Genomic DNA, 27,602 nt, shown 5'->3' with positions numbered 1-27,602 from the left:
TATTTTCTTATTAAGTAACATCTTCCAAGTTCTTGGAACTATGTTGAAAATAAGATTTCATATAATCTACCAAGAAAACTGAAGTGGTCTTTCCATTCCTCTACTTTATTAGTAGTTTTTGTGGAGATACAGATACTCAGAGAGTTTATTAAATTATGCATCCCATATAAGGCAATAAAATAATTTGATATTGTCAGAAGAACTTTATCTACCTCTGTTAATGCTTGATTTATTGGATGAAACTGCAAGAAAGTATTTTAAGTTTATTATTAGCCAAATGTAGAAAAAGGTCAAAGTTCTGTGTACATCAAGGAACAGAAACACTTTGATGTTAATTTTTCCCAGACCATATTACAGCATATCCACTTGTTATGACAATCCAGATCTGATATATTATAATTTGAAAGTAAAAAGAAAATATAATTCTGAAGGTCTTCTCCACATTCTATACATCTATAGGTAATCTTCTAGCTGTAGCCAGATTTGTTAACCTGTTTCTGGGATATTAATTCTTGAAAAGAATCAGCAAGGCCTTATTCTTCTCTCCTTGTGATTTCTGTGCTTTGCAGGATTGTGCAATAGTTTCCATATTCATTAGAAGAAAAGTGAGGTACAGCATGGTATTCCTGGGAACAGTATTAGAAGAATGAAAATGCATGCTTCTTTGCATTTTTATTCAGAGTAATTACAGTTCAAACATTGCAACTGTTCCACAATGTCCCCTCTTCACTTACTTACACTCTCCCTTCACAACCACCTCTGACTGAATAACAAGGAGCAGTTCCTTTAGTACATCCACATGCCTTGGCAAACCAGAGATTTTCTACTATAGGTACAGAGTAATTATTCACAAACTGAAGGAAAAAACCAGCAATCAGAATACCTTTTACAAGTTAGAGAATACCCTTGCAAATTGCAATGGACCTCAGTTTATTTGTAATCATAGCCTCATTTTATTGGATCAGTTTTAATTTTTTAACATAGCTACATCAGCTTTACCTGACAAAATTTCAGTAGAATTAAATAGTAATCCTCAAATCATTAAAACCAGATGCCATACAGAAGGACAAGAATGGAAGTGACCCATGAGACAATCCCAACATAAGATTTTGGAGGAATGTATCAGTTGATATTAATAGTGAGAAGTAATAGTGGCTAAGACCACCTCAAGTCCAACTTTCTAAGTAAATGATTTCTGTTTCCCAACTCAAATGGAAAACAAAAGTCAGAACAAAAATCAATTTAAATCTAACAAACTCATGGATTTTACAGGAAATAGAACATTTTGGTTTTGGGTATTTTAAATGTTTCTGAATTGAATGCATTTTGTAATGCAATGTCCAGTCAAAAAAAAAAAAAATTAGGCAAATTGTTTTTCACTTTCATTTTCAGTCTTTTTTTTAGCTGAAAAGATGTAAGGAAACATCCACTGTATTGTGCTTGCTTATAAAGTGTTCTGATGAAATCCAAATGTTAATAACTATTTTCTGGAGATGATTTTTATTACTGCAAGAGCTCTATTTAGCTTTTTCACAAAGATTCTTTTATAAGGTCAGCCAGTCTCTTGAAGGCCTGCAATGAAAAATATGGTTCACATTTATATTTCAGCATTACATGAATAGGGAACACGTCAAACCTGTAAAGCTACTGAAACTGCCCTAACCATATAGAATCAATATTTTATAATGCAAAGTTCTGCTGATATTCTTTCTTTTCCTTTTATAAAATCATGTATGGGGTTTAACTGCAAAAAGCTTCCAATTCTCTGATAGGAAATAAAAGGCAGAGATTTCTGAAACAGAAAAATGCATATATTGATGTTCAAAGGTTATTTGGAGGTCAGATATAACTTCTAACAAACTAGTGATGCCTGAATGAGTATCTCTTTTAACTTAGTATTACTGCCCAGGGACTCCAAAAGTGAAAAAAGGGAAGAACAGTTGAGTGTGGAAGTATATAAAAATACAGCTTGACTGTCCATAGTATGGTTATGAATTACTTTAACAAAGAAAAAGGAAAAAATAGAAGAAATATAGAAGACCTAAATTGGCAATAGAAGCACTTATCTGTTAAAGCCTTCATAATGGCATGAAAGTACAACTACAAATACTGGACTCTTTCAAGCACCCCAATCAAATCAGCATTAAATCTGCACAAATAAATGTCTCCTATCTTTTCTCCCACTGATTTTGTAGATAGAGCCAAATAACATCAAAAATGATCCTAACACACATAAAAGATTAGTTCCTGATAATAGTATCAGGAATAATAATAATGAAATAAAAAATAAACAAAATAAATAAAACAATAAATAAATTAATAAATAGTAAAATTATGCTTGTATGTAAATTCTATGAAAGAAAACAATAGTCTTTCTTACAAAGAATTTGCAACACACACGCAAAAAAAGAACACAGGTAACTCAATCACAGCATGTTTGGAATCCAAAGTCTCAAAGATACATGATGCCTACTAATACTTAAGCAAATACTCTGGCTTCAGTAAAGCATTTATAAATAATGTCTGGGAGGTTTAACTGTGAGACACTGTATGTATGAGATACACAGAAAAATTCTAAGTGGTCCTCAAAATTGGGTATCTTGCAGATTATTTGGATGAGTATCTTGCTTAAGGAGCAGTTAATACTGCCGTGAAAGTACTGCTTAATCACCTACAGACTAAAACCTCTAACATTCAAGAAAAAATTATAAGGAGAAGGATGTAAAAAATAAAGGAGCATTACTGTGTGAGAAACTGTCTTGATAAGAATGTAAAGAAAAGAAAATCTCACCAGATCCATCTGGGCAGGAGAAGGTAGAGAGAAGGAGGCTCTGACATAAGAACTAGGCTCTGAACTATCAATATTGAATGCTCCTCCAGGAACCAGTAATACCTATGAAAAAGTGATTAAGATTAACACATAGTTAGTACCACTTCTACATTTTAAAACACTATGTTAAATTAAATTTGAGAAAGCTCAGTGCTTACAGACTTGTAAGTGTAAGCATGGTGCAATATATTCCTTTTTTCAAAGTGAGGAGACAAAAATGTGCAACCTGTAACCAGACTTTTCATAGTATAACCAAGGGGTCTTTGGTTTTGGTTACCAGGTCTTGTTCGTATCATCACAATGCTTAGAGGCACTTGGGGTGCGGCTTACTCAGTGCTGGATCTTATAAATTGGAGAAATAAACCCAAACTTAATTTCTGTCATTAAAAAAATTTAATCAGCAGCCATTATACATTTAGGTATATATATTAATATTATATATATGTCATACATAATGACATTGTACCATATGTTCTATTGGTTTCAATTTAAGTAAACTGATAAAATATCAGCATCTGAATGGAGTCATGAAAATATTTTGTTAGTCAATAACTATGCCACAGTGCCTGACTTGTAGACTTAACGATGGTGCACAGCAAGTCCCCCTGTTTTTTTATGTGTGCACATATGGATAGATACAGATATTTTATCCCTCCCTTTTGTTTTAAGATCACAAGTCATTAAATCATGTCATACTTCTTTCTTCAAAGCCTTTTCCATTATCAGCTGCTGTGTATCAGAAATACCCTTAATTTTGATCCATAAGAACATGCCAGCAGCAGGAGGGTACCATTCTGCCAAGTCTGGAGAAAGAGAGAGAGAGAAAATGGAATCAAGGAAGAAACTTATGCCCCACTTCTAATAGATACATCATAGATTCAATGATGTTTTAGATTTGCTGATACAAACATTATTATCACTATTGCTATAGCGATTTTTTTTTGTATCTTCTTTTCAATTAAGGTCACTATTTCTGAGATTTTTTGAAGACAGATATTTTAAATATCGAAAGTATGAGAACATAATGAAGTGAAATACAGGCTCTTTGTAAAATTGCTTTAAATAGTAATGTGGTGAGCTTTTTTTCATCACCATCTATCTCCCTGTCCTACCAGAAAGCACAAAAATGCAGCAATAGAGTATTTGTCCTAAGCTTAATATTTAATGCAATTGATTGTCACTTCAGTCAAGAGATGAACTTCAGTGATTTTTCTTGAGCACAAAGATGATAAACAGCTAGCAAAAAAATTTAAGTGATTATCTGTGTTGCACTCTGACCTTTTAACCACTTGTCAGCAGCAGTGAGCATTGCATCCCGCTGGATCCTGTAGAAGTCCACCACTCTGAAAGCAAATTATCAATTCAAAGTCATGACCTCATATCCTTTCAGGGCCTATTTGTTTCTGGAGGCAGAAACAAAGCTTTCCTACTTGAACAACTCAAGTGAACAAGCACATTTAATAGAAATGTAAGAATATCCTAAGTGGGCACAACAGAGTATACTGTGTATATGAAACTTTGTATATGTATCCAAGAAGTCTTTACTGCTTCACTGCACCTCCAACAGAGCACTGATCAACCAGACAGAGGAAGTCCCTGTGTACCTGTTTCTTCAGCTTTACACATATCACAGAAACCTTTTTTTATATATTACATCCAATCTGTCTATTATAGCAGTGGATAGAAGTCCTGTTAACAGCATTTACTGCACAGAGCACACACACTGAAGAAAATTAGGGACTTTAACATATGCAAAAGCACAGACTTAATATATGTGCATTTGGGTTGAATTTGTGTAACAGGTACTCATAGAAATTACATTTAACAAGGTAAAAAGCAAATCATATGATAAAGCTGTCACAGCTATTTGACAGCTTCCCCTTTCTAAGCTTTTGGACATATCTCCTTCATACTTCAAGTAAAATTTTCAAATAATGTAATCTCTTACTGGGAAAAATGACCCTAACCCAGGTTTCACCATGGACAAGCCATGTGCAGTGCCTTTTGTCAACATAAAATGACACAGCTGTGCAATAGAAGACACAAGACAAATGCCTGATACTGAGTTCATAATTCAAATGCAAATGTGTTCCCATGTCTTGAGAAAACATCCTTAGTAATTTGCATAATTTACATAATTTTACATTTGTAGTTTTAAAAATACTTTCTGAACCAATAGTTTTGATTTATGGATGTATTTTATTACATCTGATACACAAACACCAATACCTCCAGAGACTTTTAAACAGCTTTGGGGCTCAGTATATCTATTGCTACATTCTATATGAGAGAGTAAATCTCCTTTGTGCAGCTTTTACCAAAGCTGCAAATCCTGTTACTATTTAAATTACATATTGAAAACACAACAATTACTAAAATGAAACAACCCCAAAAAAAGTAGCTGCTCCAAAAAAAACCAATCTTCTACTCCAAATCCTGATCTAACACCTCACCCTTGTACAAGTGAAATCAGCTGGAAGAGACTGCAGTCAGCTGTGAGGCTTCATCAGTAAGGTTATAAAGCACTGCAGCTGCCTCACTATAGCCCTGTTTTCATTTGTTTAAGTGGAAGAACAGCCTCCAAGCTTGATCAAGGCTGCCTTTTGACCTACACAAAGAGGTAAGTGAAGAGATGCATTTGGGATTTATTTTTTGGGAACTACTGAAAGTTGAGTTAAAGTGTGGTCCAAGTTCCTCGGTGAGATTTCTCTTTATATTCCTAAATCTTAAAACAAAGCAATGCTAAGGCTGATGTGTCTGGTTTGGTTTTTTTTTTCCAAATATTGCTGTTAACAGTATGAACATCAAGGGGGCACAAGTGGCTGTTACAGTGAGATATAAGAACTTCTTGCACGTTTTGCTCATTTTGCTGTCACAGGCCTTTGCAGAGTGTAGCACACTCCTACTGAAGTGAGAAACTTGTGGCTCTAATGATATCCAAGTAGAGCATATAAAATGAGGCACTGACTGTCAAGAAGGCTATGCTGTCCTGCATAGTAAATGAAAACTAAATGTGTGTCAGTCAGTATGCAAGAAATGTCTTGTGAGTCAGACGGTAGCCCAGTGCTCTCTAACAGTGAGAGGCAATGTTCAGGCACTGTTTACTGTGTGTAGATAAACTTCACTGTTTTTCCATCAGTATCCCCAATCAGGAGATCAAGGATGGCAAGAGTGTAAATTCCTGCTAACTTAGTGAACTCCCTTTATAAAGGCTATGCTGACTCTTTCACAATAGATCCTGTGCTCAGAGATCTCAGCTTTTGCTATAGACCCTAACATTTTAGCAGGGATCAAAACTTTTTTCACTGGCTTGATGCTTCCAGGATCCTCTCAAGTTCCCTTCAGGTAGGAGCTGCATGATGCCTGTGCCAATGGACTGGTGGATTGTCTGCCTGGAGCAGGAGGTGGCATGCCCTGACCTGCCTGTCTGCAACCTCACACTGTGTCTTTTCGGGGCTCTTGTGTGAACCCAGCAGTCTTGGTGATCTGTCTTGCCTACTTGGCCTAATACTGGTGCACCTCCTCCGACTTTTTTGCTACAAAGGATGTTTGCTGTAGGCAACAAGTAGCAGAATGACAGATGATGAAATTCAGCATAGGACATAACCCTACCTGTCTATATGCTCCAAAAAACCCTTTTGTCCCCATTGCTGAAGGAGCTGTGATATCATAATCTAAAGAAATAAAATACATCATCAATACCATGTTTTAAACAGGACTGTTCCACAATTATCAAAAGATCCATGGCCAGATGCACTATTCAACATTCCCCAGACATGAAATTGCATGCGGTGTCTCTGGGAGCCCTTATAAACAGAGGTGCCAAGGTTATTATTGTCCATGTTACTGGTGTCTCCAAGGACCATGGCATTGGTATTTGGAAGCTGGGGTGGGGGGAGGGAAAAATGGATGAAGAGCTAAATATGGTGCATGGGGAGAAAGAGGAAGGCAATGTATATTGCCTTACCTTCCTGTCCACATCGGCCTCTCCACTTTAACAGGGACGAACTAATGGAGCTGGAAGGTGGAAGCCGTATTTAGATGTGTTCACTGTCTCCTTTCCTTAGTACTAACCATAAAGGGGCTGTAGTTGTCAGCTTGCTTTGAAATGTCTTTGTGGGCTGCCACTATTGTTTTAATTGAAAAGTAGAATAAAAAATAAAAAATGAGTGTTTCTTCCATACTGTGCTTTACATTAAGGTTTTTCAAAAGAACCGACCAGGAAGAGATAAAGTATTTCAAAACTTGACTCTTGAAATCTGAGGGTTAAGGGATATCAGCTGAACTATCCATGCACTGGGACAACCCTCTAGCTCTGGTTCTATGATGGTCTCTCTTCCTTTGGCAGAATTGACAACGCATATGCATAAACAAAACTGTAAAAGTGCAGAGCAATTATGAAAGTACAAAGCTGTTTGCTTGCAGTTTCTTGTAACTTAGGATATGTTGTGTCTCTAAATACAATTCATCTGGTGGCTTGGTACTTGCCTGTGTGAAAGTGCTGGTGTGCATTGTTGACACCTGAATGTGTAGAACAACTCTGTCAATGAGAGGCTTGGGACCCGTCAGAAAACCAATTCTTAAACTGGAACCAAACAAACAAAAAGTTACCACAAAAAGGCAATGTGTTAATACTTTTCTGAGTTATATGTGGGAAAACATGCAACAATTTCATTGATAGTGTAAGGATCTCTTATGCATTCAGATTTATCTGTATCTTAATACTGCCCTCAGGTTATACAATTTAGAAGCTGAGTATCAAAGTAATGAAATAAAAACATTTAAGAGGTTTTAATGCTTATTAGTAGCTTCTTAGTTATGAGGCTTCAGGACAAAATCTATGTTTAAAAGCTATCTTCTGCAACCATAAAGATAACATGAATCAAAGGGAAAGAAAGACAAGTTTTCCCATAATAAAAGATCATGAAGGCTCAGGCTTTATGACAAACAGGTAAGTGGCAAATTGCTTTACTCTTTCACTCCCTTTCAATACTGCAGAAGGAATGGAATATAGATTGATAAACTAGATGGTTCCTTATGATTCAATTCTTATTACCCATCTTTACAGATTGGCTGAAGTTTTTATTTGAAGAAAAATGGAGCCTGTAAACTCATACATATCTTTGGAAAAGATAATACTATGTCATGCCATTTTGTGGTGTCAGTTCTGAAAACGCAATCACACCTAGCATTATGTTGTCTCCTCACTTTCTCTAGGATGGGTTATAATCCACTGTCTGCCAATGCAGACTTCACATTATTTTTTTTTATATCTATTAGGTTAACAGACAAAAGCAAGCTAAAAATCAAATACATTGACTTGTGTGAAATGGAAAACAGCCAGGTTGGTTCTTTTTCTGGCAGGTGGAAACAACCTGAAAGAACTGGAAAGCTAGATATCAGTACAACCCTATGAACAGTTTGTTAAGAATTATAGTTTCTTTTCTGTGTTACAAGTTCAGGGAGCTTGCAGGAATACTAAGCTACAGATAAAAAGGGAAATGGAAAAAAAAAAGAGCGAAAAGCTCCTAAGATTTCCAGGAACAGAGCTGGAATCCAGCATCTGCCTTTCTGCCTAGATTGTGCCTACAAGAATGGGCTGCCTGGCGGGAGAGGCTTCGCTATCTGCTTCAGAAGAGAAACAGAGCCTGGAGTAAAATGACTGCCAAGAGATGACATGAAAAGTGAGAAGAGTGCAAAAAGCCGTTGATTCTGAAGTTCATTCCAGAAGTGGATAGTTAGTAAATGAGAAAACATTATGGCATGTCTCATCACTTCATATGAAGCCTTGCATCTTAAGTGAATAGGCAATGCTAAGTGGTCTGCAGATGGCCTTACCCAGATGAGAGAATTTTAGAGAAAGAGTCGGTCCTGATAACTCGGCCATCCACATCCATTGAGAGGAAAGTTGGAGCCCATGGCTTGGAATAAAGAATAAAAAACAAAATTCAAGGATTTTTGCTAGTAAGGATTATAATGGAATTATTTTCTTTACTAGGAAGACACAATTAATTTCTCAAATGTGTGTTCCAAGGAAAACATTTCAGTAACTTGTTGACAAGTGATTACTTAGCCTAGCTTTCTGAGATGTGATTACAGTATTCTGTGAACATCTTCAAGAAATCAGCTTTGTTATTTTTTGATGATTGCTTAGCCCACTGTTCAGCACACAAGTGTTCAGTTTAAGAATTGGTATGATGCCATAAGAAGGAGAGAGAAATAATGATTTTTCTGCCAAGATTTCTTGTGGAGTAAAGAGGTATTGCAATTTCTAAAATGGAGCCTTGTAGCATTTTGCTTTGCTATATTAAAAAGTGAAATCAGAAGATAGGACCAAATTGTGAAGATCTGAATCCAGCATACCTTTTACTTATCATGAATTCTGTTTTTACACCTTTTTCCCTACATTTTCTTACAAAGCTTCACAATACTATTCAATAAGTGTGGCAGTTTTATTGCCTCCTTCCATAAAAACATATTTCAAAAGAGAAAATGCTGACCTTTATCTTCTACCAATGTTTTAGTGCTTTTTAAGACCCATTTTGATTTCTGACGTTAGGTGCTTTTGAAGACTGAGTAACTGCAGATTCACATATGAAATTTGCAGAAAATTTACAGGAAGGGAGGCTGCCTATCCAGTGCCATTATATGTGGTACCTGGGAGAACTCCCAGATCCTCCAAAAGGCAAAGGGATATAGTAGGTGCAGAGTATGCAGTCTTCTGCTGAATGAAAGAAGAGATGGGGAGAAAGGAACATTAAGAGGCTGAAATTTTCAAAGTGCTGCTTCAGTGACATACTTGCTTTGCTCTGAATGCAAAGTCTTCGTCATTTTCTGATTACTGAAAAATTCTATCCTGTATGAGGCTTGAGGAATTTGAACCACTAATTACCAGGATATAAAATACCACAAAGGGGAAAATTACTGAAAGGAGCACAGACTGTCAGGCCTACAACTGCCTTGGTAGGATGTGAAGAAGAGGTATGCAGGAAGGTTCAGGGCTCAAACCTTAGTTCTCTTGTGAAACCTTAGTTTCTCCCCAGAAAATAAGGTGTTATAAGGAGTATGAAAGAAAAATTACCTTTTCAAATTGAAGAAAGTAGTAAGGATCATCTTCTATTATGAGAAAATCATATTTTCTTGCAAGCTGAATAAGTTAATAAAAAGTAACAAAAGAAATAAGAGTTAAAGACGCTGCAAATTCAGTCTGGTGGATTTTTTTTTAACCAGCATCATATTATGATTCTATTGATTGGCCATTCATTATCTAGAAGCTCCCATGATAAGAAGCCTTCAAGTACCCAAGTTAGATATCAAAAAATTGTAAGAGTAATCATGGTACCTATAGTACACAGACCCTTGTATGCAACTGAAGCTCTGTTCCATGTGGCATTCAAACCGTGCAGGCAACATGCAGTAAGTCCTGTTAGAAGCCCATGGCAAAGGTACCAGCTGCCAGTGGGCTACCATTGAAAAACAATTTACCTAAGGCATAGTCTACCTCTGAAGAGCTGCTGTGGAAGAAATTCTGCTAGAAGCAAGTTCTGGGAGGACTGTTTACTGGACCAATAATGGGCCTGAACAGCAAACACAGGATATCTTCAACTGAAACAAGACTGATATTTATCTATTTCCACCTACAAGGTTCACAAGACCACAGCTCCATACCTGGTAAATTTCCTTTTTGCGCTCTGCGGTCAGCGAGTTGCCAGTTGGGTTGCATCCATTTGGAATAGTGTACAGGAATTTGGGGAGGTGACTGCTACAATTTTTTACATCCTCTGGGCTCCAAGCAGACAGAATTTCTTTTAAAGCTTCTGGAATAATGCCGTGTTGGTCACTAGGAATATTAATTATATTACAACCCAAGGGTCTCAGCTGTTGATAGAAAGAACAAAACTGTCATAATTGTGTAATTCAAAGGCCTTCCTTTTGTCATTGTCACCATAACATTTCATCAATACAAAGTCTTTCTTTTTGATTTTCTAGACATCTCAAGCTCCATTTGCTCATGAGTCAAATAAAAGTTTGCCTGAATTTGCTGTAAGGCTTGTGACACTTACCACATTACTCTTTATTTGTTCTAGTAAGCCAACTCAGAGGAAATGGGTAACTCCTATGTTCAATTGCTGCTCTTTTCTAGGAAATCAGGTTTGGTTTTTCAAGTGGAAAGGGAGTTTGTGAATCTGAACTGTTCTCTTATGACTTCTCATGCTCTCACCACAGACAGTTAGGGTCACAGCACCTTTGTTTCCTACTGACAATATACACTCTACTTTGGTGGAAATGTCAGAGCTTTAAGCTACTCTTCCCTGACAAAGGGCAAGAAATCTGTTCTCTAAATAGATAAATTCAGCAATAAAAAGGAGAATGAAATTATGCTACTGCAGTGACATGTTGACAGCAGCATGAAAAAATATAGGTAAAATACCAATGAAAAAGCTTGCTGTCCCTCCTCTGTGGAATTTCAATTTGTACCATGTAGTGCTCTGCATTTTTAAGTAAAACTGCAAACTGCTGCATTGTCAAAGTACATTCCTAAAAAAGTACAGTTGATTAGACTATATATTCAAATATAGGACAGTAAGCAATAACAATTTATTTTGATGCAAGGGGGGGACAACTGAATTTGTGGTGTATTTATTCTAACCCTTCTTGCAACTCTTATGCATTTTGAGGCATTTAATTTTATACTGATTAAACTACTTTTCAGAAGTAAACTTTGCTGCTTTTGTACAGTTCTCCCTAATTCATATCTTTGTACTCATATATGGCTGCTTCAGGCCTATTCCAATATTGCACTATTTATATCTCTTGTATACTCTGATCATTAAGTACTTCAGGTAAACATGCTGACATGTTAACACACTCACTTGTTATAAATTTAATTCAACTAAACTAGGTCCTGACAGCTCTCTTTCCAGTCCCATATGTGATGTTAGCCCTGGAATGAACTAGTGTTTGGAAGAGGAATTTCAAATAGCCTTCACAGAACTTTTAGTAGGAAACCTTCTATGAATTAATATTTATGAACTTAACTGGTTGGACACTAAAATCTTGAGTCTTAGATATGTTTTTATGGCAAATACAGACAGTGCTTATAAGACTGCAGATCAGGCATTAAACTGCTGTTTAGTTCAAATGTAACATTGACAATGTTTTGTAGCTAAGGAATACTTACAGCTGCCAGTGTCCCCGAGTATGTGGGTGCATCCAAAAGGATGTTGTCTCCAGGATTAATGAGCATTTCAAACACCTGCAAAAGAAAATATTCTGTTTTAAAGATTGGTCAGTTTTTATACATGTGCTTTGTACTTTTGACTTCTTAGTGGGGTTAAAAACCTTAATTAGATACTAGTAATTCCCCAAACATATCAATATCTTGTCTGTGAGAAAGACAATGAATGCATGAAAAATCTGCTTTAGAGCCAAATTAAGATCGGTGACCAACTTGACATGGAAAGAGAATGCTCTGAAGCACCCTTTCTACTGTATAAGTTATAGAAAGAAACAACTAAACAGCAGTGAGAGTGGACTGGAAAGGGTAATTATTTCAGGAATTAAAAACCCCAAAAAATTAGGAAGTAAAAATGAGAAGAAACATTTAAAATAGAGTTATGGTAAAGCCTCTATGCACTTATTATTGCACTACTTGAGTAACATGATGTGTTATCTTATTGCATGTTTCCTACACAGGCTCTTTGGTCACCTGAACTTTTATGCAGTCCTGACAGTCTAGAATGCATTTCCCTTATCTTGTGCATAAACCCAGAGTAATTCATGTCTATGGAGAAAGTGTACACAAAACAGTACCCTGCACCTAGTTACAGAGAGCACCTAATGCTGAATATAGCTGAAGTGATGGAAGAATAAACATCTCTCTGAATGAAATGCTTCTAACATATGAATCTTTTGGTCTTACTTTACACAAGCCTTCCTGGCTGCCAGTTGTGACACACACTTCCATCTTTCCTTGCTCAGGGCTGTAATTGGCTGTGGGGGGATCATGTAAGTTCCGCTGGAAATCTTTCAGCCAAGACAACAGCTCTGGAATGCTGAAATGTGAATAAGAAGGCATATCTCAGACCTTATATAGGCCAAAGCTAGTCTGTTCCTCTAAATCCCTGCCAAATGTAGCATGCAGTCCTGAGTTTGGTTTCAACTGTCACACAGATACACTTAAATGCGATTGCTATGACTGCTTTTTCAAATTTAGAAAATGAAATAATTTAGAAATAATTTCTGCCTGTGGTCCATACACCAAATTATCATTGTGAAATCTGGGCAGAAATTATTCACCAAGGATGAAACAAGGTGGAGGGTGAACAATACCCACTCCTAGAAATGATCATTCTGTACTCAAATCTGGCAGTGTGCCAAGGTTCTTAATGCTGCTTGTAACCTGCTGCAGATTACAAGGATTTCCAAAACAGGTTTTCAAAAAAATATCTTAAGATCTTGTGGGATGTTCACAAATGGCTGGTTCATTTAAATGTTAAGGAAAGTTTTAACTGATGCCCCATGGATCTCTGTAGGTACCCCAGTCTTTTTGCAAACCTGTCCTCACCTGACTCAGTGCTGTCTGCTGAGAAGTCTACATGAGCATAAAGCAATATAATGATATGGAATATAATGATTTGTAATTTTTGTACCAAAAATGACAATTCTATAAATACCTCCACCAACTACCACAAGTTCTACACACTGACTTCAGTATATGGTGCCAAATGAAAATAGATACTCCAAAACATAGAAACGATGTGTTGTAATGCAGTATCTTCTAAATAAAATCTGATTTGGATGTCTGGATTCTCAAATACAAATAGTTGGAAATGCTCTGGCCTGAGAAATACTCGGATTAGGGTTTTAAGTGGATTTTTTTTTCTTTTTACATAACTCATTGAAAAATTTTCCACTGGAACTCAAATGTAAATAGTGAGGCAAATTGAAAAAAAAACCCATGGGTTTTGGGAATAACCTATTTTTTGAAAAAAAGGGCTTTATGAGCAGGTTTTAAAAACACAGGTGACTTAATGCAATAATAAAGGATATTATGATCCTTAGCTTCTGGTATCTTGAAGTGCAAGCAGCTGTGACAGATACCCTGCTGAGGCTGAGTACTGGAGAGCTCTCTTCATCAGATCTTCCCCAATCTCAATAGGTGTTCCATGTCCAATGTCAACTGTTGCCCTCTTAAATGGAAAGACATTAGGATTTGGTGCCCCTCCAGCCAGAGAGATAAGAGATGGAGGAGACTTCTGCATCAATTCAGCTAGAGTAAAAGGAAAACACCTTGGTTACAATTTGATTATTACAATGGTGATAATTTCCTTTAATCAATATCTAATAATGGCCCAGAAAACTTCTTCTATTTTTCAGTTTACTTGTTTAACTATCATGAATTCAAAAGGATAACTCTTCTTAAAGTCAGCTTTCTGCTTGGATTAAATAGGTGTTTGGGGGCCCCAGGAGGGAGATACTGCTAGGACAGACTAAAACAAAAAATCATTTTAAGTTAAAAAAGCTATTTGTAATTTATTTTGAAACAATCTGGACAGCTCTGTTACAAAAACTGTCATGACTGATGTCTTCTGAGCTTCAAGAATTTAAAATCTAAATGATCTTCTGTTTAGACTGACTTGAAATGAATGGTTTTGTTTTTTTTTCTGTTTTTCATTCAGTCTCACTTCAGCTGATCTGTCAGCTATACTGACAGATGATTTTAGCTTTTCTATAAGGGAATGGAAATGTTTCTAGCAGCCCAGATTTAGTGGCAGAGGTACTGTGTAAGTAATTTGCTATGAAGAAAATCTTAATTCCTGCTTTTAAGTCACAGTTTCACAATCATTCAGATCCAATCTATGCAGTGCAGACCAGACGTTGATCCAGCAAGGGCACTTGATTGCATTAAATCTAAGAATTCCCAATATGGCATTCATGCTGGCTTGACAGTTTTACATCAGATATGAGAGGACAGATGACACCAGATCTGGCTTAAAAGTGGCCTGTTACAGAGTTTATTTCCCAGTACTTATTAGCAGACTTGAACATAGGGAGTTAATTCTTATCAGTTATTTCACCAATTTGTGTTATGCCTGTGACTTTTGGCCTGGTAAAGAGAGATTTACTTTGTCATCAAAACTGCAGGCTCAGTATGTCTATCTACAGGAACCGTGCTGCTTAATACTTCTGTTATGATGCATATTAACGTACCACTTGAAAAAGAGGCGGCCTAGAGTGCACTACATGACTTTGCTGTACCTGTGTGAAGCATTTTGAGCAGAACAGCAAATGCCAGCCCCTTACCAAGAGGGGAAATTGACCCCTGAAGGCTTAACTAGTGATGTATGTCTCATGCTTGGATTCTGTCAGGTCTCTGTGGGTTTCAGCTGAGTAAACAAGCAGGCAGTTAAGCCCTTCCATCTGTCACATGGAAGACAATGTAATGTTGTAGCCTAAAGACAGATTAATATGGAAAAGGGAAGCGTAGTAATACTGGGTGGGTGGGGGTGCTGAGGCATTTATAGACATGAACAGGATACAGTAAAATGAAGTGGAAAGAAACCTGCAGGGACTGAATTTCAAGTCACTAGCAGTTGCCTGTTCCTGGACATACAACATAAACTCAGTTGCAAACTGTGCCAAAAGCCTGCGTTCAGAGACAGTAGCAGAGACTTTGCAGATACTTGTAAAAGTGGTAATTCTAACTCATCTGTCTGGATGGGTTTCTGAAATGGTTCAAGGCTATTCACCTTCTTTTTCTTTATACCTGCTTGACATCTCTGCTTAACAAAAGTGAAGTTGCTTTGTCATTTTACAGCATGGTTTTCTTTCAAACCTTTTAAAGTCTTAAGCCATGATACTCCAGCACAGACCAGAACATAGAATGGTACGATCAGAGAAACTGGGAGGAAGGGACATGTACTCACTCAGCAGTCTTATTGGAGATGCTTTTCTTGCTGCACTCACAGTGGTGATGAACCTAGAGTAATTCATATCTATCGAGAAAGAATAATTAGTTGGACATGAAGCTAGAAAAGGGAATAAGAACTGCAGTGTGCTTTTAGTATGTGCATCTCCCACAAATAATGCTTTTGATCTGGGTAATTTGTGGTATGCCAGTGAGCAGGAAAAATCCCCTTTCCCCTCCCTTTACTGTCAGCTCTGGAGTTTTAATGGCAAATTACAAATCCGAAGATTTGATGGATCTTAAACAACCACCAGCTCTTTTTTAGTTAATGAGAAGCCGGCTTTATTTAGCTCTATTAAGCACTGCATTTGAAGTGCTTTTAGGATTGCAAGCCATCATTATAAGTCACAACACTCGTCAAGTTAGAGGTGGGGTATTTTTTTGGAAAGGATAATTAAGAACGTCTTTCAAATGCATTTGATGAGTGTTTTCCTCCTTTTCCCTGGTCCCCATAGAGTTCGCTATCTAGTGAACTACAGTCTGGCAGGAAGCACGATGGCCTGGAAAGGCCACAAGAAGGAATCTCCTTTGAAGGGACAGCAGGCAGGGAACTGAAATGGAAGGGCAAAGAGCAGCCACAGCAACACGCATGTGCCGCCGGTTACCAGAAACGACCTACCGAGAAAGGCCGCTTTGAACAAACACATCTCGCGTTTCCCAACACCGCCTCCCGAACTCCGCTCCCCCCGCAGCCCGGCACAGGCGCGCTGCTGCCCGTGCACAAGGGCGGGCTGGAGCTGTGCTCTGAGGGACAGCTGAGCGCCGCTTCGCCGCCATCCCGAGACGCCCCTGCTGCCCACCCACCCCCAGCTCCCCGGAGGGGGCACCGAGCCCCCGGGGCCATCCCGAGCTCACGGCCGGTGCCGCCCCGCTGTGCGGAGGGTTCGGCGGCGGCCGCGGGCACCTACCGGCGGAGGGCAAGGACCCGGCGGCCGGACAGGGGGCAGCGGCGGCCCCGCTGTGGGCATGGGCCGGGTTAGCCCCGCTGTGGGCGTGTGCCGGGCCGGCCCCGCTGTGGGCGTGTGCTGGGTTGGCCCCACTGTGGGCATGGGCCGTGTGCCGGGCCGGCCCCGCTGCGGGGCGCTGAGCGGACGCGGGGCCCTGGCCGGCGCTGCCGGCTGCAGCGATTGGCGGCGCGGGCCCGAAAGCGGTCGGTCCGTGAGAATGCCCTAAAACGAGCGGCTTCCTCACGGGCTCCGTCTGTGTAGTGCCAGCGAAGCGAGGGCAGGAGCCCGACAGTGCGGGGAGAGGCGGGGGCAGCGGGCAGGGGGCCCTGCCGGGGGCTGGGCAGCCCCGGGTGCGGCCAGGACCCGGCCGCCAGCGGCGGGGCGAAGCAGGAGCTGGCAGTGAGGGAAACGGAGGAGAAATACAGAATGGTTTGGCTTAGAAGGGACCTTTAAGATGATCTAGTTCCAGCCCCCCTCTGTTAAAAACGGGACCAGACTCCTGGTACTAAAAGTGATCTCGGCACTTATTATAAGAAAAAGAACGGCCTAAAGCAAGGGGCTTGCTGGCCGAGCCGGGGCGGTCCCGTCGAGGATGCTGCAGCGCCGGCGCTGGGTCTTCAGCAGCGAGGTCCCCGATGTTCCAGGTGGAGCGGCACAGCTTCCCTGGGTCGGATGCCCCTTTTTAACCTGTTTTTTGTCCCTTTGGATTGGTTTCTTTTTGGATCCTTCCTTTGCATGAAGGTTTTAGGCGGTTGGTTGGCCCATTACAGTTTTGCCCAGATTGGCTCGTTTTGCCTGGGGAGTGCTGCACTTCACTTAGGTGTGTTATGGTATGTTGCATACCGTATTTCTTATAACTACCCTTTTAACCCCTTTTACAATATAACAACCGAACTAACAGTACATGCTTAACGATTATCAGCTATTTTACAACAGTTTCTAATTGTTAGAAGGCAATTACCTAAATTTAGGTAATTGCCTTTCTAACCTATTTTTAACACCCCTGCCACGGGAAAGACACTTTCCCCTAAGTTGCTCAGAGTTCCATCCAACTTGGCCTTGAACACTTTCCAGGTGGAGCATTCATAGCTTCTCTGGGAAACCTGTGGTAGTGTTTCATTACCTTCACAGTTAAGAATTTCTCCCTATTATCCAGTCTAAACCCACTCTTTCTCAATTTGAAGCCATTCCCACCATTGGGATGCCACACATTGGCAGGTGTAAAAAGCATTCTTGTCGCCCCCTTTGGGTACTGGAAGGTGCTCGAAGGCGTCCTTGGAGACTTCATTTGAACAATCCCAATTCTTTCAGACTTTCTTTATAGAAGGGGTGCTCCAGCCTTCATGACCTTCCTGTGCCCTTGCTCCAACATAATTTCTGTGCTGGGAGCACTCTGGATTAATCAACTTTATGATGTTTCCACTAAAGGTTTTGCTCATAAAAGGAAGCAAAGTTTGAGGTGTGACATCTGTAGGTAATTTTTTTCCCCCTACAGATAAGTAGGATCAGTGGAAGAAAAAGCAGGAGGGTGGTGTGACATGTCTGTCCTTGCTGGATGTCACATGCTGCTGCTTGTGCAACACGTGTAACTGGTGGTGTAGCTGCTGCTGCTGCTTAGAAAGGTGCAGAGACATGGTGTCATTATCCAGTCATGCCTTTGGACTCCAGCACTCTGGGCTTGCAATGACCCTTGCTCCTGAGGGCACAATGCTAGAAAGGGGTCTAGGTGTAAAGTAGTCTGAAAGAAACCCATGCAAGAGCATGCAAAATCAGCAGGGCTTTGCAACATATAGGTCTCTGTACTTAGCTTGGAGACAGGAGAGTGAAAATACTGGATAGTGTCACTATAGGACGTGAAACAACATGACGTGGACTTGCTGTTCTTTCCAAGGTAAAAAAGGGACCTTTATTTTTAATTCTGACTCCAACATTTATAGGTTTCTAAAAGTGACAGTGAATTGGAGGGTGAAAGTGCCACCTCTCCAATAACACTGAATAAACTAACAGTCCATCAAATTTCTCCTCCTCCATAAAAGAATGCAAAGCAATAACAAGAAGTTATTTACGTAAAGTGTGTAAGAAAGTTGGTTACAAGAATCAGACAGTAAACATCAAAAAGTTTAGAAAACCTTAAAAATCAAGGCAACAGGGTGGGATGGGCGTTGGAGCATTTCTAGGCTCCAATGCATTTCTAGGCTTTAATTCAGGAAATCACCAGGCCTTATGGTGCCCAGTGCTCAAAGCATGTTTTAATTGGAACCTTCCAAAACTTGCTGAAGGCAAAGCTGAGGTATGAGAGCAAAATGTCTCTACAAAAAAGATGAGGTGCCTTAACAAGTTACCGTTTTCTTCTCTCTGCTTCTTTAATTTGGGTGACTTTATGCAGTATTTGGATCTGCTGAAAGGCTTCATAATTAGATGGAGTAGGTTGAAATAGAAATGGAGTTCCTGTCAAGTTTGGGATGCAGTCAGGAAGAATTGTTTTCTTGGTTGGTGTGTGAATGCTCTTACACTGAAAATCAAATTCTATTAACAGCTTTAATGATCTGAAGAATTTATATTTTAGGTAATTGCCTTCTAATTGTGTGATGTACAGACAAAAAAGTAAAAGATGGATATATAAATGTGAAATAGCAAATGGAGAGATATTGAATTTCTGTGGGGTTCTGGCTGTGAAAGACTGATTGAATTTGAACTGCCTTCTGTGTAATTCTGTTTTTTCATTTCCTGGCTGTCAGTGTTGCAGTTTGTGACACAGACCAAAACCCAGAGAAGTCAAAGGAAGGTTTTCCATTTTCTATGGATTTTTGTGGGCTTTGTCTGGTCTCTTAGCCAATTATGGTGTCATCCTATTGAAACAAATTAAAAAAATAAATTAGCATGAAATTGTTTGGATACCTATCCCAGCTGGATTAATCTGGCAGTTCTCTACATCACTGTTTATATCCCTTAGCAACCACAAGTTGAGTGCTCTGTCACACTACTGTGTAAGAAGTCCTGTCTTTGCTGTCTTTATTACGTGCACATTTAGAACAATAATGATTTAATGCAAGCCTTGCATAATTCACAAAGCATCGGCAAGGTCTACATATGGTTGTTGTTAGTGTCTCCTGTCGTCTGTAACTGTACTACCTCTTCTAAACTTGCTTTGTGCTATGTCCACTTAGGAGTTAAAAAGTGCAAACAACAAGCAGGACAAAAAAGCCGAAAGCAACTTGATTTAAGAAGAACAGGGAGATTAGGTAAGTGTTGTTTGCTGTTTTCTTCTCCCCTTAGGACTTCGGAGTATTTCTTTAAAGAGGAGGACGAAGGATTGAGAATGTAAACACAAAATTTAACAGAGTTGCTGTTTTTGCAACTGTATCGACAAAGTGTGAATCTCTCCAAGGCGCTGCGCTCTATCCTGGGACGCTATACATTTGTTAGTTTCACTGCGTGTGTTCTGTACTGCCCTGTTTGAAGCGGTGCTTTGGCGCGGTTACCCGTGAGTGCGTGGCAGAGCCGCGCTGCCTGCAGGGCCGCTCCCGAGGCGCTCCCAGCCGGCGGTCCCGGCGGGTCCGTGCCGGGGCCGGGCCCGCACCGGCGCTGGGCGGTCGCACGGGGGCGCGTGCGCACCGCGAGTGGAGCGGGAGCTCAGCTCGAACGCCGTCGGCGCCTTTCACTCGGCTGTGGTTTGTACCTGTGACTGACTGGGAGTCCCGCCTGGACAGCTCGGCTGCCCGCCTTTCACTGAGCGCGTTAAATCTCTGCCCGCGGTGCTTCTTGCGCGTTGGGGACGACAGAACTGGCAAGCGGCGCTGTCAAAATAGCCTTACGATGTGACGGTGGGAATTTTATCCTGACGAATTGGAATGGCTGCCCATGAGAAAATCGCATAAGACCGGAAAATGGAGAAGTGTGAGATCAGCCATTTTAAACATTAGAAGCAAATTGTTTCTTCCGAGGGCTGCCTTCCCCAGGAAAAATGCTGACTTTGGCAGCACCTTTATGTTTGCAGAGCACCCTGTGTGCAGCAAGCCATTGCTGCTGTGCAGTGGTCAATGAGATCAGGACGATCTCTGCAGTACAGAACAGTTTGATTGTAGGATGTGAACATCCACTGACACAATTATTGCAGAGATCAGAAGTATCTGGTTTACCTGTGGGAAGCTAAAACTGCTAGGAGTGTGTTGGCTCTGGCTCTGCAGACTTTTAGTGGGAGAGAAGTGAAGTTAGTATTTCTTTTGCAGATTGCTTGAGTGATTCCCTGATTTCTGCCTGTCTTTACTGTAGGCTCTTGGGAAAGTAACATTTCTATTCTTCCTTTATGTTGAGCCTTTTTCAGTGGGACCCTGATCTTGCTGGACCTAAACAGAGCTGCTGCAAAATTAGAGTACTGCCATTTGTTCCTCTCCCACTCTAAGGCAACTGCTTCGTAAAACATGTTCATACTATCTTTTTCCAGGGTTTTAAAATTTGATGCATTCCTAAAATGCAAGAGGGCTTAGAGAAGAGTGAAGGTTGATTCTCAAAGTTACAAATCCTGCTGCCTTTCCAAATAAAATTAAACAGCATCCTGGTCTCACCTGTATGCTTGCTGACCATCTCAGCATTAGGAAGACATCCTAATGTGCTTTCTGCTGCTGTTTTGTTATTACACATACACATACCCTTTTCTCTTTTTTTTCATAATAGCTAGCTCTTTATGCTTCAGAGACTGTCAGATGAGAATAACAGGACATCCATGATATTCATAATATTTGTAGCAGCTGTCAAATGATACTGTCTTAGTGTGGAAGATATGTAGTTCTGCAGAGTGACAGCTGTGGCTTGTATATGTTTGAAGCAGCCCTCTCTATCTGAAGGGTGGTGGCACCCAGACATATAGCAGTCTTACTCTGATTGACAACCTTTTTTATTCTCCTGTCTTGTTTTTTTTTTTTTTTTTTGATTGTACAAACACTGTCATATTGCTTCATCATTGCCTTTTTATCCAATCAAGCAAAGGGGACAGTACAGTATCTAGAAAAACAGTTTTTCTAGATGTTCTAAGAAGAGCTATAGAAAAATTGACTTTCACACTAATGTATTCCTCAAAAGCAGTTGCTTGTTCCAGAATGTGTTCTTTGATAAGATGTTTAATACAGTGAGATGTTTGCCTTAGATATTCATCAAACATTCCTGTGCTTCAAAAAGAAAAAAAAAAAAAAAAAAGAAGAGGACTGATATTTTTTGGATCACTTTGTCCATGCTATAGAAGCTGAAATTGGATGGAGCAAAGATCAATAATGTATCCAGTCAATACACTAACTAAATGAAATGAATCATAAGAAATGAAATTACTTCTCCTGACAATCTTGAGATAAATGCTGTTCCACAATACCTCAGTCTTGACAATTTTAATTTATATTACTGGCAAACAGTTGCAGATGTGTGGACTCTATTGTGTAAATCTCCCAGGAATCAGGTACTCGCTATTATTTGTGACATATGTTATTCCTGGGGCTCAACCTTTGTTATCCATTTTCATTTAGTGAAGGCAAAGAGTGTTTTTCTCCCCTGGCCTTGCATGTTCCTCTGTTCCTAGCAAGGTCACATGTGAATCCGGTGCAAGTGTGGTATGGAAATAGGAATGATCCTACAGGCAAAATGAGATAATGAAAAAGTGGAGTTTTTGCTTCATTCTTTTCATTGCCTGAAGAAAATGTGCTTCTCAGGTGTGGTGACAACTGGTACTAGAGATGTGCTGCTTCTTTCTGTATTTTGAAGTTTGTCTATTCAACATGAAATAATTTGCTAAGTTGGTATCTAATTGCCTTCAAACTGATGAAGATACATTTTTGTTGTTAATTCTTGATTAAAATTTGGCCTTTTGTCATGAGGGTAAGTTGGGAATTTATCTGTTAAATTTTAATTTCTGAGCCTTGCTTTATAAACATAAAACATAATTCAGACTATTTTTCTCTATCCTACTGCAAGTCAAATTTTACGTTCAGCAGAGGCAATAGAATTATGTTCCATTAAGTTTTGTACTTAGGAACTATGTTTCTTCATGTTCAAATCAAATCTGTAGTAAAAGGAAAATTTTCACTTCTGAGAACAGACGTCTACATGTGTTAACAGAGGAGGTGTGGATAAGCAAGACCCTCATATCAATCAGTCTTACAGTACCTATCTGCCTTCAGTCATTATGTGGCTCCAGAGATGATACAGAATTCCTAAAGCAGCCTGAGGGTGCTTCTGTCACTCTGAATTGACAGGGAATCTGGGGAGATTGCCTGATGTAGCCTTTAGCTTTGAAGAATCAAAATTTTCTCCTGTGTTATGTGTCCCATTATATGCAGATTTAGCTTGATATGCTTCATAATTTTTGCATGTAACTAGAAGTCTAAAAATTTTGGAAAACTTGCTGAAAAAGCATATTTCTTATTTGTAGAGACTTATTAAATGGGCCAAATCCATCTCCTGCCTAACTTCTTAGAGGCTTTTCCATAGTTCTGGTATGTTTGTTTTGACATGCTGTGTTACTCTGTTGGGGATATCATACTTCCCTCATTGTGGGCCAATGCTTTTGAAATTCAAACCTTAGATAGATCAGAAGCTCCAGAAACTGCAGTCTGTCCTTTGATGTAAAGAGTCCCTGTAATGTTGACAAGAAGTTAATCTCTAGAAAATGTTAAATGTTCTTTGGTGTACTTGAAAGAAAAATCCCTGACTAGGCAAGAATGGGGAGAACTGAGAGGGTGAGTGCTGTTCATTCATGGGGTACTCCAGGGATACTTTTTCCACATGGTTGCTCTTTTTTTTTTCTTCCTTTTCTCTCAAGTGAGAATATTCTCAGAACATGGTTAAAACCTGAGTTTCTCTTCTTGACAATTTCTACATATGGCTCCTCTTCCCTAATTAAATTTCTAAATGTGGTCTTGTTCTGATAACCCTCATTTGTTAATTCAGGTTGAAGTAAAGTCTGTTTTAATTATGGCACCTTTTTCTACTCTGTAATCCTTATTTAAACAATTGCTGAGCCCTGCAATTCCAAGAGTGAAAAATATGCATTGTTGTGCAGATTCTTGGGCTTCTTTGCATGCAGTTGGCCAAGGTGATCCTTCGTCATGAAGTATATTCATATCTGCCTAAATACTGAAGAGCTCCAGGATCTTTGGGCATCATCTCAATTTTTTACTTCTTTTTCTTCTTTATTGCTCAGACCCTCGTTTCTCTCTTGTGCTTGTACCTACAGCTCTGTGATTGATTCTGTGAAATTGTCTCATTTTTTTCTTTTGTGTAATCTTCTTTCATATTACATGGAACAGCTTCTTAGTTAAAGCAAACCAGATTTCTCCTCTCTTTTCAGACAAGATGCTTAACCAAGATATTTGGGTCATAACCAGGGTATATTTTTTTGTCTACGTGAGGCTTTGTGCAAAATGTCATGGGTTTTTTGTTTTTATTTTTTTTAAATAAACTCTTCCTTAGGCAGTGACAAAGTGTTTTGCTGCTGCTGTGTCTAATGCTGTGTAACTTTCATAGGACAATCAGAATGATGTACTATCTGTTGGAATAACAAGACAGATGAAAGCAAAATCTACAGTTCTACAGATCTGGTAATCTTGGAAAGTCGTCCTTTAAAGATGACAGATTATGATTGAATAAGGTTATATTAATTTATCATCAAATAATAAAAGTTCTAGGAGAGATATTTTTATATTGTTTTTAAATAGTACATCCAGTTTCTTCTGATGTTGAACTCCTCACTTTTACTTTGTAAAATAGCTTTATTTCTGTGTCATGTGAGTCTTGATTGTGCTATCACTGTTTAACATATTTTGTACTGAAGTGTTTGTGTCCCAGACAAGTTCCTCATCCCTTTTCCTTGTGGCTTCTCTGGGCCGTAATTCAAAATCCTCAAAGAGACTCAGCCAAGTTCATTCTTATGATCTCAGTTTGTAAATCACACTTGTTTTCTGCATTTTTTCATACCCTACTAACTATAAAAATGATAAACAGTTCTGCAAGCACCAACAATCTGCAGACTTGTACCTCTCTGTCAGCACATTCAGTGGAGGCAGTTGCATTCACAGAAAGAATGATAAAATTGACTGTATCATATAGATTATGAACAGTATTTTAAAGGCCTTTTAGCATTCACCAAAAGCTCTTAGCTCTGCAGTTGCTTTTATTTTGTCTTTTGTTTATATTGCACTCGTGCTATAAATCACTGTTTTTAAAGTGGGTTTAGAAAGTGCTTTTTTCTAAAGCTGTCAGCAATTAAATTGCAGAAGTTAACTTCTCAGGAATTAAGTTACATAAATTAGTCCAATTAATTACTAAAACTGAGGCAGAAATTGGTACAAGTAAGATGAACTGTGGAGTGATGGAATTAAATCTAGAAAACAAGAACATTTATAAAGCAAATTCAATAGATGATATAATAAAACAGTTAATCTTCATCTATAGAAAATGCCTGAATTTCCTTAATTCCACTGAGGCATTGAGGTAACTGTTTATACAACCACGCCATATTTTAGAGTAATTCTGGCTGATGCTATGTCTTTATCATGGAACTGGGGAGTAAGACAGAGGAGATAATCTGTTGCCAATGCTTATAGATAGATCTTGTAGACCAATATTGCCTGTGAATGAGGAGCTGTGTTTGTGAGAGTGTTCTTGGGATTCTACAAATTTGGAATCAAAATTCTAATTTTTCATATGAATTTAGGTGTAGGCACACAGTTTGTGTTCATTGGGGTGGGGCTGTGGCCGAGCCTCATCCCCAATGGGTGCAGCTGTGAGCAGCAGGTGAGCAGCACTGACAGCAATGAGCCCTGGAGGGCCCAGGGCACTGACCAACCACCAAAGGGACACACAGGTGCAGTGCATCAGTGAGAGGGTATAAAAGGTTGGGCTGAAGAACAAGAACGGCAGACACAGCCTTTTGGAGTGGAATGATGCTACTCTGTATGGGCATGTGCCAGAAGCCTTCTAATGAGGTATGGTGTTACCCTGTATGGGTTGAAGCTTTCTGAAATTGTCTGATGATACTCTGTATGTCATGGCCATGTCTCAACTGTGACATATACCATGGCATATGCTGTGACACTTAGGCAAATTCTTTGTTTCTCTAGCGCCCAGGAATTTTTGGGTGTGATTATAACACAGGTGAGACAAGTAGGTGTTTGGAAAGATTGATGCATGTTCTATGCTTCCATGAAGTAGCTGGAATTAGAATCTAAATGAAAGGAATTTTGCTTTCAGGAAAGCCAGACAGTTCCTATGCAGGTACTCCAGGCTGAAACTTACAGTAATATTTTAGAAAACTGGATTTGTGTTAGGCATAAGACAAGCATGTTAACATCAACAGGTGGTCAACTGCTCAACACCTACCACAGACAGAGAGCTAGGGATGATACACATAGATAAAGGTATTATTTAGACAACTAATCACCTTACTGAGTCTTCTTGACATTTAGCCCATCTGTTCTTGACATCTATCATATTCCATGGTATAGTGTATTATCCACAGGTCTCAGGGATTTATGATTGTTTTTCAAGTTACTAGAAAACTAAACTGCCAGACTGAAGGAGCTTTGAAGTTTTCTCTACTTCATGCTGCAAACCCCCAGTGATTCCAAGGACAAAGTATGTTTCTCATTTCTGCCTTTTTTTGGAAGACTGTTGAGGTGCTGTGTTGGATATTTGCTGTTGGACTTTAGACTTGCCAAGCTTGGTAAAATATCAGGCTTTTTAATCTCTGTTGTTTTGGTGGACAGTGATGCAGCTCCTGAGGCTTCCAGGGCTGTGGTGTGTTTCATATGCTTCGAGGATTTCCTACAGCATGGATCAAGCCTTCCCCATTTGTTCATCCCCTTGGCAGTTCTGACTTCTGTGATGTGAATGTTATGGCACTGCAGCATCTAGAGGTGGTGAAATACTCTTGAGAGAGTTTGGTAGCTGAGCTTTACTTTGTAGGGGGTGGAGGGGTATGATAAATACTGCATATACCAGGCTGTGAGCCTGTGAGAGTGGAAGCAGAATTATAGGTGAGGAACTGTAAACATTTCCATTTAGACATCTGGATTGTGGAGAAAAAATTGGAGAGCTGGAGGTGTGAAGAATATAATGTGTGAGATACTTCTACATTTGTTTATTAAAGGAATTTCATTGTCAAATAACTTCCAATATTTTTCTCACTCGAAATGAAAATTTATAGCAGCTTCAAAATATAAATGTTACTGTACATTGATCTGTTTGTGATAATACCTCCTAAACCCTAAATTCCTACTTATTTAGGTGTTGCTGGAGTTTTCTGACAGTTTTGTGAATCACCTCATTAAGACACAATTTTGGTAATCTTCCTCTTAATCTATTGGTATTGTGTCAAATGAAGTCTTTTGATTTGGGTAAAGAGGCATCAAAATTATGAGCTTAGATTCATGTGAAACTTAGAATTTTAACATCCCCCATTCTACCCTCCCAAATGTCCCTTCTTGTTTTGGTGGCTGTTTATTTCATTTAGTATTAGATGGCTGCAGATTTTGGTATATTTTGGGTTTCCTCTTAGTAGATAACGGGAGAGACTTGGCTACATAGTATTTCAGTATGCTTGACCATGAAATTTACAGATATGGCTGAATGTCGCTGCGACAAACTGAAAGCCTGACCAGCTCTAATTATTCTTTGTCTCTAGCAGGAGCAGTGAGCATACTTTATAATTCTAGGACGGGAAATTAAGTGAATCTTGCAGAAAGGTCTTGAAATCCCTGGGGTATTAAAGTTGGTGGGGGCTTAATGAGAGATTTTAAAACCTGAAAATGTGCTGTGAAGTGCGGGATGGTTCAGAGGGAAACTGTCCAGCTGAATGCTCCTGCTTACTTAG

General features: G+C 39.2%; 1 protein-coding gene across 1 annotated transcript; it reads right to left on the bottom strand.

Annotated features, from left to right (window-relative positions):
• Window positions 1-727: 727 nt before the first annotated feature.
• On the bottom strand, window positions 728-16,779 carry AADAT (aminoadipate aminotransferase). Its single transcript, XM_054294915.1, has 14 exons — window positions 16,709-16,779; window positions 15,760-15,828; window positions 13,934-14,102; window positions 12,753-12,885; window positions 12,012-12,086; window positions 10,499-10,708; window positions 9,912-9,977; window positions 8,669-8,751; window positions 7,319-7,415; window positions 6,443-6,504; window positions 4,109-4,173; window positions 3,527-3,633; window positions 2,792-2,893; window positions 728-1,572 (listed from the first exon to the last, which is right to left on the bottom strand). Exons 2-14 carry the CDS (start codon window positions 15,824-15,826, stop codon window positions 1,531-1,533), a joined length of 1,278 nt encoding a protein of 425 aa, XP_054150890.1. The 5' UTR covers window positions 15,827-15,828; window positions 16,709-16,779; the 3' UTR covers window positions 728-1,530.
• Between the last annotated feature and the right edge of the window lie 10,823 nt (window positions 16,780-27,602).

The sequence above is a fragment of the Melozone crissalis genome, unplaced genomic scaffold (genome assembly GCF_028551555.1).
Source record: "Melozone crissalis strain CALT ecotype California unplaced genomic scaffold, PUWL_Pcris_2 ptg000006l_1, whole genome shotgun sequence".
NCBI classification, from domain to species: Eukaryota; Metazoa; Chordata; class Aves; order Passeriformes; family Passerellidae; genus Melozone; species Melozone crissalis.
This window is presented reverse-complemented; position numbering and strand designations above follow the sequence as displayed.